At 37.2% G+C, this 13,426-nt stretch overlaps 1 protein-coding gene and 1 long non-coding RNA gene across 2 annotated transcripts; both read left to right on the top strand.

The window, feature by feature from the left end:
- Nucleotides 1-1,451: 1,451 nt before the first annotated feature.
- Nucleotides 1,452-1,936, top strand: LOC113361777. The gene is made up of 3 exons (XR_003365318.1): nt 1,452-1,625; nt 1,738-1,801; nt 1,910-1,936. It is a non-coding gene; the product is annotated as an uncharacterized LOC113361777 (long non-coding RNA).
- Nucleotides 1,937-8,313: 6,377 nt separating this feature from the next.
- Nucleotides 8,314-12,645, top strand: LOC113357827 (ribosome biogenesis protein BMS1 homolog). Its single transcript, XM_026601312.1, has 10 exons — nt 8,314-8,441; nt 8,541-8,748; nt 8,824-8,920; nt 8,994-9,112; nt 9,198-9,388; nt 9,536-9,752; nt 10,386-10,646; nt 10,888-11,118; nt 11,901-12,233; nt 12,326-12,645. Exons 2-10 carry the CDS (start codon nt 8,551-8,553, stop codon nt 12,563-12,565), a joined length of 1,887 nt encoding a protein of 628 aa, XP_026457097.1. The 5' UTR covers nt 8,314-8,441; nt 8,541-8,550; the 3' UTR covers nt 12,566-12,645.
- The last annotated feature ends 781 nt before the right edge of the window (nt 12,646-13,426 follow it).

Here is a 13,426-nt window from a genome sequence, read left to right as displayed (position 1 = left end):
GTATTGCAATCGGTGAGAAGTTGGTGGATTGTTTGGAAGATTGGGGTCTAAAAGATGTGTTTGGTGTCACTCTAGACAATGTCAGCGCCAACACAGTAGCTATGGATCATCTGAAGCAAGTTGTTACTAGCTGGACAAGATCACCAATCAGAGCTAAATATTTACATGTAACATTCTCATTTCACATCATTAATTTTGGAATTTGTCACATGCATCTTATGAGTTATGACTAATTTTTCTTGATTATTTGTTTATTGTTATCAGGTGAGGTGTTCAGCCCATGTTCTTGCTCTTGTCATAAAAGATGCAGTACGACTCTTAATGAATCTGTTAAAAGGATAAGGTCAGTTGTAAAATATGTTCTTGGTTCTCCTTCTAGGTATGAAAAGTTTAAACAATGTGCTTCCCTAGCAAAGGTAGATTATAAGAAAGCACTGAATTTAGATGTATACACTCGATGGAATAGCACTTACTTGATGTTAGAAGCTGCTCAAAGATATGAAAAAGTTTTGCAATGTTAGCACAGATTGATAAGGACTTTCAAGAGAGGTTTATTTTTGAGCAAGACAAGGAATCTGTTTTACCAAGTGATGCTGATATTGAGGAAGCTATAGCTAGTGATGATATCTTGGAAGAAGTGGTTGAGGATATGGAAGAAGATGAAGAGGTTGAGGATATGGAAGAAGAGGTAAATAAGAAGAAGAAAAAGAAAGTAAAGACTCATGCTCCTTATGCAGAAGATTGGGCTTATGCTAGAGGTCTTGTGAAGTGTTTAAAGGTATTCTTCGATGCAACTGTAAATTTTTCTGCTTCTACACAAGTCACTACTCATTCTTTCTTATGGGAGTTGGTATTCATCCATGAACAATTAATTGAATTTAGAGAAAATGTAGCATCAGATCCATTTATTTCACGTATGTCTCGTCTTATGTTTGCCAAGTACAATAAGTATTGGGGTGTGTACGAGAAAATGAATCCTGTTATGTTTTTTGCTCAATTGTTGGATCCAAGAGAGAAACTAAAGGGGCTAGAATTTACTCTTAACTGTTTGTTTGAGAACAATTTGTGGGAGGTTCAAAGAATCATGAGAAAGGTGAAATTAGAATTTCAGGAACTCTTTGATGATTATAGTTCAGTGTATTCAACTCATGAGGAAGGGTCATCTAGTGTTGCTTCGGTAGTTGCCAGTTCAGTTAGCACGCCATCTCAAGGGTTGAAATCAAGAATTCAATCAAGGAAGAGACAGCATTGGGACAACCCAAGTTGTGTTGAAGAAGCAAGAACAACGGAGTTAGATAGGTACTTGACAGATGTGATGATGGATGGAAAAATGCGTGAAGTAGATCAAGATGATGACTTTGACATATTGGCTTGGTGGCAGGCTAATGCAAACAGGTATAAGGTTCTGTCCTACATTGCAAGAGATATATTAGCATTGCCTGTGTCTTCAGTATCCTCTGAATCAGCTTTTAGCACCGGAAAGCGCGTGCTTACTCCATGGAGAGCTTCTATGTCTACAAAGACAGTTGAGGCATTGCTCTGTACACAAAGCTATTTACAAAAACCCATGGCTCTTGATCTACTATGTGATTATGTACCTGATGATGATGGTGAAGATGCGGCAGGTACTTATTTAGGGTTTTCTTCTTTTTTGTTTTCTTTAATAGTAATTACTTTTATTGTATTGACTGAATTTTAATTATTTCTTCTTGTTTATTTTTTTTTTGCATGTTGCAGTCATAATTGAGAATTTCCTAAAAGCTTGAAGTTTATTTCTTGGCTCCTTGCTAAGAAATGGAAGGTTGGTAACTTTCTTTATCTTTCTTGCTGTCCTTGTTGAAACATAATTTGGATTCATTTCTATACCAAATTCTCATTACTACTATGTAATTTATGGAAATGAATGCAGGCTAGGATTGCAAATTGCAAGTGCAGGTTTGCAACCATCCATTTTCGTTTGCAATGATCACATTTCATTTCTTATCGTTATCGACTTGTCGTAGACAGACTTATAGTTGTGGAAATGTTGTTTTTTACTTTTTAGCAAACTGAACTTATTTTTGATTGTTGTTTTGAAGTTATGGAAATGTTGAACTTAAGTATGTATGCAACCTGAACTTATTTTGGATACATTGATCATATGGAAATGTTGTATAACTTAGTATTAATTTGTAACGTTTTCCGGGTAAAAAAACCGGTACCGGTCTTGTACCGGACCGGTACCGGCGGTACATGTACAACACCAGGTACAAGTACAGGTACCGGTACTCAAAAAGAGGTACCGGTCAACACCAAGTACAGACACCGGTTCCATAAGAGAACCGGTCCGTACCGGAGTATGTGCAGCCCTAGGCCTTGGGTATCAAAGCTCCACTGAGCTTCCCTCGCCTCGATTCAACTTACATTAGCTCGGATTGATTCCAGAGGGGTGTGCTCAAATTGTAACGAATACCTTTTCGAAGGAATAGAAGCTGGTCTAGAAAACAATCTAAGTGGATCCATCATGCTTTTTGTTTGCTAGATTCTATAGGTTTGATTTGGTCGAGTCGGACTTGTTTGTGATTGCGTAGAATTCCCCTGCAATTAAGAATGTCGAACTGGTATGATAGAATCCAATACAATGAATATCGACCTGAATTTGAATATGGACATCATCAGTATTATGACCATAGTGAGAATAGTGACTGGGGACGCCAACCTTTTCAAGGTTATGGTTCATACCATGGTCAGCCCAATTACTATCCGCACGCGCATCAGTCATACGAGCAAGAAGATTATAATACTAGTTCTTCGTCTTTAGAGGATACAATCAAACTTTTGAAAAGTAGTCCTTATAATGATCCTTCAGTTCCTATTCCTTCTCTAGAAGAGACTCTCAGGAATTTAGCTAAGTCATCACGTCAGTTAGCTGAATCGACGTATAAATTAGATGAGGTGAATAATGTAGTTATGGACGAAAGAACTGCAACAACAACTGAATCTGTAGAAGATATCCTCAATAGATTAACTCAAAACTTAGATCCTACACTAAGGGAACTTTCTTTGGAAGAGACCCTTGAGAGGATAGTTGAGTCGACACGTAGACTTGAGTTAGAGACGAATGAAAGTATTGCTCGAAATAACTTGAATTGCCAATATAGTGTATCCAATAATACCCTTGAGAATGAAGATACTTTTTCACATAATCAAGATAACGAGGTTATAATTGGTAACACTACTTATTTAGATAAGGTTCAATCATCTTCGTACTATTATGATGATGAAGATAGTAGTGATGAAGAATCTGAAACATGTAGGCATAGTAATCAGGAATCTAGTAATCCAATTGAGCTTTATAGTGATTATATTATTTCTACTTCAAATCCAAATAATTTTTATGATTATTCACCTATTCAAAAGGACGAGGATTTGATTAGGGATACCACCGTTTTAGACGATGTAGTTTTTCCTTTTGATTACGAAGCCGATAGTGGTTTAGAGGAACGGGTTCATTTCGAAAATACTGTTTTAGAGTCTAGCGACTTAGAAACAATAGTCTTGGAAGAAGAAGATAGACCCGTAGAGATGAGTAAAGATGCACTACCTGATAATAACTTGGAAGAATCTCTTGAATATTTTAAGGACTCTGAAGATACGGAAATTCAAGAAAAAATTAGAGGTCTATCTAGAGAAACTGAAAACTCTAAGTTTGGGGGTGATTATCACTTCCCTAGTGCCTTACCTTTAACTCTCAGAAAGTCCCCACACTTAGGACTTGACATCAATGCCTCAACCATTTTACAAGATTACTTTCATACTCTTCCTGAACCTAGTGATGTCCATAAGGAAGTTCAGTTGTTAGAAACCCATCCTCTGGTTGATGAGGTTAGACCAGGCTATGATACTAAGATCGACTTTGTTTTCCCACCAAATATTTTTCAAACAATTGTGGGAACGTATAAATTTCAAATGTGTCAATTATTAAGTTCTGAGACTAAACCTAATTACTTTAGGATATTAGAATCGACACATTTTCTTAAGAATGACCACTACTCTCACTGTGGTCAATTATGTAAGTCAAACCTGATTGACTTAGAGGATCCTCAATTATTTAGGTTATTATTTTGTGCTTCTAAGTTCTTATTTAAGTACTTACAGACTCTAGGACCTAATAATTCGGATCTCAATTTTGAGGAGTTGCAGCCTAAAGAAATATATTTAGACCCTTTTATAGAACCTGAACCTGAACCACAATTAGATATAGATATCTTAATCAGGAAACTAGGTAAGGGCATGCTAGTCTTGTACATTTTCTTGGTTCACTGCAGTTTCCTTTTGTCAGCTCTTTTTGGTGTTAAAGACCCACAGTTATTCCGGCTACTGTTATACGGTTCGAGTTGACTAATACTTTTCTTAGTCTGGCTGAAGACTTTAAACTTAGCACTTCTTGGGAGGTAACCCAATCTCATGCAACCAGGTAATATCCTTCCGTAACTCTTTTTCAAATGGTAACAGTTTCTCCTTGTTCATGCTTTTAATTTCATCTTTAGAACATTGAGGACAATGTTAGGTTTAAGTTTGGGGGTATGGGAGAAACTTTTTAGTATGAATAAATAAACTCCAGAGCTTAGAAATTTATGCCTATTGAGGATTGCACTAACTAATCTAAGTGGATGGAAGCATTTTGATTGTAGGAGTTTGAGGAACCAATCTGATTAGATGGAAACATCTAAAGAGTCTATTCATAAAAGCACAGAGCTCAGGTGTTAGAAATAACATGATAGTTTCACCATATCTCGTTGAGTCCTTTTCACTTCTATTTTTATTTTATTTTGTTTTTAAACTATGTTTCTCTAAGTGATAGGTGGGGCCCACGATTCAAGTTGTTACCAATGCTAGGGTGAATTAGAGTGATTGAGATACCATGAAAAAAAAAAGTTGAAAAAAAAAAAAAAAGTTGAAAAAGAAAAAGAGATGAAAAAAAAAAAAAAAAAGATGAAAAAAAATGGTAGTTACCAAAAAGTAAAAAAAAAAAAAAAAAAAATTGAGACCAGACCATTTGACCAAAAGGAATAAATTCAATAAAGTCGACCACTGGTACCCTTGTATATGCCAGTTGTGTTGACCTAGAGTTAGGTTATCGACCACTGGTACCCTTGTATATGCCAGTGTGTTGATATTAGTCAGACTAGTATCTCAATCCATTAGGATAGGTTCATTTTGGCGGAGGCCTTCAGACAGATATGGGAAACGTCGTTCACTTAGTAAACATCAAAACCATCTATGTTTTCTATATCCATCTTCTTGATCTATCCATGTGATTAGTTTAGACTCCGAATATGATGTCCATAGTGCAACTATCTGAGTAGAGCTCTGTCACTTTATATGAATTTTAGTATGCTTGAGTGCAAACTCGTGTACAGCAATTGGAATTTCGCATCAGGGTACTTCTTCCTGTAGTCAATAAGTATGCCAACCAAGGAGATTCTTTAGTGCCTTCCAAGGTTCTGCGTAGATAGCTAAGCTCTGGAGTATTAAGGTTTTGTGGGTACACCTCTGGTAAACCCCCCGGAGACAACACTCCGCCACTAGGGCCACCTAGTGGTTTAACGGCTTACTGCACGTGCTAAGTGTAGTCATTTTATTTTAGATTAGATTTGCTCGAGGACTAGCAAATAATAAGTTTGGGGGTATTTGATAGACGCATTTATGTGTCTAATATAGATCATTTGTATATATTGTTAGTACTCGATATTGTACTTATTTGGTTATTTTATGTCTTTGTCGGTGTTTTTGGAGAAATAAGCTTTTGCGGCGAAATTGGCTAAAAAGTGGTTTTTGCGCTCGTGGGAGAAAATTACTATACGGACTCTTACTTTGGATAAGGGGTAACCTAATTACTAAGGGGCACCCCATTTCAGGGCATGTACTAAAGGGACACCGGAACTGGATAGGGGGAGGTCATCTTCAAAGTTTCAAAACTGGATTTTGGCGGGAAAAAAGGCAGCAGCGTCAACAGTTTTGGATCAATGATTTGAGCGACCTAGGAGGCGATTAAATGGGCAAATTTGGTACCCACGGACTCTACAAGACATAAGGGACCTGTTAAAAGCGATTATACCCATCTAATTGGGCTGGATAAGTCAGAAAATCCACACAAAGTCAAGACAGTCCACACGGTTTCTGTTTAGGGTTTGAGATTAGTTTGAGAGATTTATGGGATATCTTGCGTGGGATATACATCAAAACAGTTGGGTAAAAGTCCTAGAAGATATTTGAGACGAGAGAATAGCTAGAAACAGCCTGTAACGCAACAAGAAGAAGATTATTCTTCAAACAACCCGTAAAGAATAATGGAGATTTCCAAGGGGTTTGATCGAGTTTCAAGGGGATTTAAAGCCTATAAATAGTTGGTTTTATGTCAGAGAAGGGGGATGAAGAGTTTGGGGTCGATACAAAGCCAGGAGGAGCGAAGAAGAAGGAGTAGCAGCAATGTTCACCTGCTGCTGCTGCTGCCATTAAAAAGCTTCAAGAACACGAAGAACAGACTCTCCAGGACAGTCTTATTTTCAGCAGCTTCAGAACAGTCTTATTTTCAGCAGCTCAACAACAGAAGAGAGGTGTCGCAGTTCGCTGCAGTTTTCTGTTGTCGTTCTTTTCTGGACGTGTTTTGTGAGTCTCAGAACTACTATTTTATAACTTTTGACTCTTTTAATTACACTTTGAGCTTTGAATTAATATGTTGAGTGCGTGATTGATATGAATAGCTAAACCCCAATACTGGGATGATGGAGGAAACCATTCTTTATGCATGAGTAATTTTATTTAATTCTTTTATGACTATTTGCACTATTATGAATGGAATTATGATTTTTATTGATTATTTGTGATTTTGTCTGATGATGTATGCTTAATCCATGAGATTATTGATGCATCATGCTTATGATTTACATATAATACTTACAAAATCTATGTTTGGCAAAGTAAGAGTCGATATTTGTTATCAATATAAGCTTTAATTGTCTAGAATTAATAATTGAATCGCATGAGTATAAGAATTGGTGAAATCCTGAGTCCCAGTATCTCTTGATCCTGTGACAATTTTGTATATATTTTTGTTTTTAAATCTATTCAAGTCCGAGCATCGAATCCTTATTTACCGCAAATCGAATTACTATAACAGTGTTGCGCAACAATGGTGGACTAGCGCTCACACAACGGAAATATGTATCGGATCTGCTGAAGCGCACGAAGCTGGATGGAGTTAAACCTGTTACTACCCCGTTGTCGTCAAGTGAAAAAATGCGGCAACAAGGTACTGAGAAAATGTCTGATCCTACTTTATATCGCAGCGTTGTTGGTGCTTTGCAATATCTTCATCTTACTAGGCCAGATATCTCTGTTGCTGTTAATAAAGTTTGTCAATATATGCATAATCCTTATGTCGAACACTGGGAGAGTGTCAAACGCATCCTTCGCTATCTGAAGAGCACAATTGATTATGGTTTACATCTTAGCCCATCCACAGACTTTTCTCTTCAGGCATATTCAGATGCTGACTGGGCTGGTAGTTTGGATGATCGAAGATCTACTAGCGGCTACTGTGTATTTTTTGGCGGTAATCTAATTTCTTGGAGTGCTAGAAAACAGAAAACGGTTTCGAGATCCAGCACTGAAGCGGAATATCGAGGTGTTGCCATTGCGACGTCAGAATTGGTTTGGATACAGTCGTTATTAGTGGAACTGGGTTTTTCGGTTTCGGCGCCAATTCTATGGTGTGATAATTTGGGGGCAACTTATTTGACTGCGAATCCAGTCTTTCATGCACGTACTAAACATATTGAAATCGATTACCATTTTGTTAGAGAACGGGTTGCAAGCAAGAAGCTATGTGTCCGTTTCATTAGTTCTCGAGATCAACTGGCGGATATTTTTACGAAAGGTCTTTCATCACCAAGATTTCAAATTCTTCGATCCAAGTTGCACATCCGTCAACTCCAGTACAACTTGAGGGGCGGTGTTAGTACGTGACTAAGATAACACACCAAGTCTTCCCAAAGACTCTCAATAACTCTAGTCCATAGGCTACAAACTAGGACTTTAAACAGTTTTGAATTCTTCTTATGTTTGTTAGGATATATTCTAAATCTGTAACAAATCTATTATCTTTCCTAATATAAATAAGAAGCATATCTCCACAGGTTATGTGTGGAAGATATTCACCAAATTCCTTTTCTAAGTTTATCTTAGCACTTTTAGCTTTGCCAAATGCTTTCTGCTACGTAATTTTCTCTTGAGGGTTTTTAAGCGTGTGAATAATATGTGTGGCTTGGTGTGGACGAGGAGGACCGAGTGTATATATAATACTCCCGGTTTCTTTCTCTCTCCGCCGTCTGTGAAAACCTAACCTTCGCTTAAATCAACCAAAAACGGAGAAGAAATTTCACTCCAGTCTAATCAAGGTGACTCCCTTTCCTCTCTTTTGTTTATATTACTGATTAGCTGGTGTCAATTGGATTTTGTATATGTTCATAATATTTGGGTTTTTTTCTTCTTTCTAGGGATTTAGAAATGTCTTATTCTTCTTCCGGTTCTCAAGATGATCTTCCAGAACCAGCACCAGCTTTCAAAATATATAGAAATTACAAAGACAAGTGTGAAGAAGATTGGGATGGAGAGATATATCCTATCCAATTTCCAGTACATGCCCATGATTTTGATGATCAACCACCGCCACCTTTTATTGTTCTCGTTCAAGGACCTCCCAATGTAAGAATTTGCTATGATTTTGTGTGGTTTAGTCAGATTTTTTGTTTCAATTAAAATTGCTAATTGCTGTTCTAGGTTGGGAAGTCCTTGCTGATTAAATCTCTATTCAAGTATATTACTGGTATGGAACCTAAGGATGATACCCGAGGCCCCATCAACTTCATAACAGATGGTTCGTGCTCTAGTTAATATTACTGGTATATAATTTTTGGCTTTGCTTGCTAAAATCTTGTTTGTTTCTTTAGGCTACTGCAGAAGGCTACAGTTTGTGGAATGCCCTGATGATATTAATGCCATGATCGATGCGGCAAAATATGCTGATCTGGTATTGTTAATGGTTGATGCAAGTTATGGGTTTGAAGCGGTGGGTCACTTAGTTTTTTTATGTTTATGTATGTGTATAAAAGCATGGGATTTATTTTGATCATAATTGATTTTGTTGGTTTCAGGAAACATTCGAGTTTCTTAACCTTTTACAAGTGCATGGAGTTTCAAATGTTATGGGTGTTCTTACACATCTTGACAAGTTCGAAGATGAAAAAGAAATGAAGGGAATCATAGACCGTCTCCAGGATCATTTCAGAACTGAAATATGTCAACAAGCAACAGTATCGTACCTATCTGGACTTGAACATGACTTGTAAGTTTCTGTTGATCAGTAACGCAAAGTTGCTTCATGTAATTCGTGTGCCTATCTTGTAAACATTTACTCATTTGCTGATAGTGTTTTCCCTTACTTTGAATCTGGCGCACTCACCACCTTAGTTTCTTATCCACTGTATGGCAGGTACAAAGTGTGTGAAGTACAAAAGCTGGCAAATGACATAGTGATGCTCCAATTTAATTCCTCGTCATGGCCATGGAGAGCGGGAAGTCCTTATATGCTTGTAGACCGTTTTGAAGATGTTACTCCTCCAGAGGAACTGCATAAGGATGCAAATTGCAATAGAAATTTAAGTCTGTATGGTTATCTTCGAGGTTGTTGTCTTAAGGGCGGAGCTAAGGTACTTCCTTTAACTAGGTTAATGCGAGTTTCCAAATCGTAATATATTATTTTTGGGAGCTAGAGATTTCCTATTCTTGTTCTGTGATCTTGTCAGACAAGATTATGATTTTATTATTGAATTTTGCTGTCAATTTTTTAGCAAGACCATATCTGACAATTATATACGTTGCACATTTTTTAGCTTTCACATAAAACTTGTGTAGTAAAGAATCAAAGAATGAGGCACAAAAATTACAGTAAAACTTCCGTTTGTGGCGTTTGATGTTAGAAACTAACCCGAACTTCACTGCATGTGTTCCACTGTGTTGTTTCTGCTTTAGATTAGATTATCTACCTTGTAGTTTATTCTGTAGAGTTGGTTCTGTAAATGTTGGATGCTTAATATGTTCTTCTAGGTTATCATTTAGTTAAGCCTAAATTGACGGTTCCCGTATCTTCCAGGTTGTGTATAAAAGAATTAGCTAAGCCTAAAATTAAAATGACGGTTTCCCGTATCATTTGTGGAAAATCCAGGTTGTGTATAACAGAACTCTTGTACGGAAAACAGCTTACTCATTATTTTTAGTTCTTCTACCACAAACTTCACTTTCCCTTTTATCCACCAAATTGACTCATAGGTGTTTCGGTACAGGTGCATATTGCTGGTGTTGGTGATTTTCATTTAGCTGGTGTTAGATGCATAACTGATCCTGCCCCTTCGTCGTCTGAGTTGGAAAAGCAAAGTGATCTTGTTGAGCTAAACCACATGGAGCATGAGAGTTTCAGAGCAGGGACCTATTTAAGGTTGGACGTTCATAGCGTTCCTTTCAAGATGGTTGAAAATCTTGATCCTTGTCGTCCGATTCTCGTTGGAGGTATCAATCCTGAAGAAGAAAATGTTTGTGATATGCAGGTAATTATCCCTATTTTGTGTAGTTACTCTAATTATTATTTCACTGTTTTGAAAATTCTCACTCATTATCATATAGTCAAATACCACTTTTGATAACTTTCACTCATTATCATATAGTTAAATGAAATTGCCATTATCGGGTATTTGATTATGAGTTATTAGGAAGACATTTATACATGTTTTCTATCAACTGAACTGTCTCAGCTAGCCTTTTGATTTTGTATATGTGTTCTTGTTCCAGGCGAGACTTAAGCGACATAAGTGGCATATGAAACTGTTGAAGTCAGCAGACACAGTCACCGTGTCAGCTGGTTGGAGACGTTACCAGACCACACCTATTTATGCCACAGAAGTCCACCATGGACGGCATGAATTTCTCGATTTCAATGAGGAGCATGAGCACTGCCTTGCGATGTTTAGTGGCCCTGTTGCACCTCCCGGTACCAGAATTGCTGTTGTGCAGAGTAATAAGGTCTGCTGTATTCCACTTATACTTAATAATTATTTAATTTGTGTTGCAACTATGGTTTTAATACTCGTCTTGTCTTGCGCTTTGATACCCTTTTTTGCGCTTCCCCTCCAAAATGCCTAAAATCCGCTCTTATATAGGTTTCTTCCGTCATTTTATTTTTTTGGGATGTAAAGCCCAAAAACAGGCTTTGGCTTTGGTATAGCACTTTTTATAACTTTTTATTATCTCATTCAGCCACTTGTTTTAGACGTTTGTTCTTCCTTGTTCCTCTGTTTTCTTCTGTGATGTTCTTTGATAATGTCTAGCCAAGCTAATAAGCGTACCAAAGAGATTTACAAGTACCAAAGAGATTTAATTATGTTGAAAACTTCTAAGTTATTCATATAGATTTACAAGTATTTACTAATTTATATTATATTTCTAGCAAAGGAGCGGGTCATTAACGCTTGCCAGGAGAGCTTATCACTTTCACTATTAAATTGTGTGGGAGTACCAGAAATATTAACAATTTATTTATTGAGACTTTGTCTATTTTAGGATTTAAAATTTAAATGGATAGGAGTCCCGTTTAATTGTAGTATTGTATCTACCCTTATTGGATTTTTTTTTTTTTTTGCTGCTGCCATCTGTGGTATTTTGATGAACGCAACAATCATGTTACTTGATTTTTTTTTTTCCTTGGTAAATACAAGGATGCGAAGTGAAGGTACTGCTCAACTATTGTGGAATTGCTCATACCTTGTATTCTTATTGTTTGTGGGAATTTTTGCATTTTGAATCAGGACTTGTTTCGGATAGCAGCAAAGGCAGTCATTCTTGACCCTAAGCATCAACAACAACAACAACCGAGCCTTGACCCTAATCACCACTCAAAGATAATGAAGGACAGAAAGCAGAAAGGAAAACCCCAGAAAATCCTTTATGGGAGGACTGTTCTCCATAGAATCCTTAAGAGGAGGACTGCTCCTACGAAGTTTGAATCAGAGAACAGTGATGTTGCTGAATTTAAAGGTTCACCTATCTGGACTAGGAGTGGAATTCTGGGGAAGGTGAAAAAGGTGAAAAAAAGAAAGCGGATTGCTACTGCTCCTGTTAACGAAGATTTGCTCGGAAAGGTTATTTCCTAATCTGAACCAGATGGTTAAAGTTTACTGATTATATACAACTCCATGCCTATTTCTGACATCTCTTTGGTTCAAAATCCCAGGAAGACCCTGCTCCGAGACAGCGACGTCGTGTGGAGATTAGCGATGAGGCACCTTCCTCATATCCATGTTCAAGTTATTTTATGTTGCTCGGTAATAGCATGGATGAAGACAAAGCGAAGGAAACTGTGGTGATCATGTCGGAGGAAAAACGAGCAGAATTGGTCAAAAAACAGCAGACAGAGAAGTATGAGAGAGCAGAAGAGAAGTTCTTTGGTGGTGTTTATGTATTAACTTGTTAACGGTCTCAAGTTTAAAGAATGATTAACGAATTTAACAAGCTCTTACAAGTGAATATGGAACCATGGGATTTGATTTCTCAGTCTTGTCCTCTTAATTAAAGTTCCTTTCAGTTTGTCGTTGTATGTACAAGAGCACAGCAGGTTTAGTAATCAACATAAATTATAACCTCCTTATATAAATTGATATTTTCATATGTATTTAACTTTCTGTATGAATTCGTGTTCTGATTAACTACAAAAGTGTACAACGTGCATTTTCCATGTTGTTAGTTGCTGCTTGTTAAGTTGGATTTATTGCACCCTATAATGTATGTTACTAATTTCTGGTCTGCAAGTTAATCTAGATCTAGAGAAGAGGAGTACAACGGCATTCCAGGGTGGAGAAATTGCCTTTGAAATTAGCTAAATAAAGCTAGAAGGATTGTGCTGGCCTGACCTGACCGGACCATCCAGAATACATCACAGCCGCCTACAAAAAAGCCCTAAACTGAACCGCGTAAATCTATCCGTAAGACTTATGAATAGAGTAGTTTTCCACAACCTTCTTCTTCCGGCCTTTGTATCTAATTTATGTAGTGAAAGATCTAAGTTTGAATATCAACAGCAAACAGATTTGTTGTCAAGTTCTTCTTCATCAAGATTTGGAAACAAAAACAACTTGCCTATCACAATGATTTCTCCTCTCATAAAACTATCATTATGTCCAGATTCCTTCCCGTCGACTCTTTAGATCAGCCATCTCCTGTGAAAGAAGTTGGTTGTTATTAAACTTTTAGAAGGTTGTTGCCGTCTGCAGATCAGCCAACTGCAGTGAGATTTCAAAAGAGTAGATTGAGGAAAGAAAACATTGAGGATTCAGCT

The sequence above is a fragment of the Papaver somniferum genome, chromosome 3 (genome assembly GCF_003573695.1).
Source record: "Papaver somniferum cultivar HN1 chromosome 3, ASM357369v1, whole genome shotgun sequence".
NCBI classification, from domain to species: domain Eukaryota; kingdom Viridiplantae; phylum Streptophyta; class Magnoliopsida; order Ranunculales; family Papaveraceae; genus Papaver; species Papaver somniferum.
This window is presented reverse-complemented; position numbering and strand designations above follow the sequence as displayed.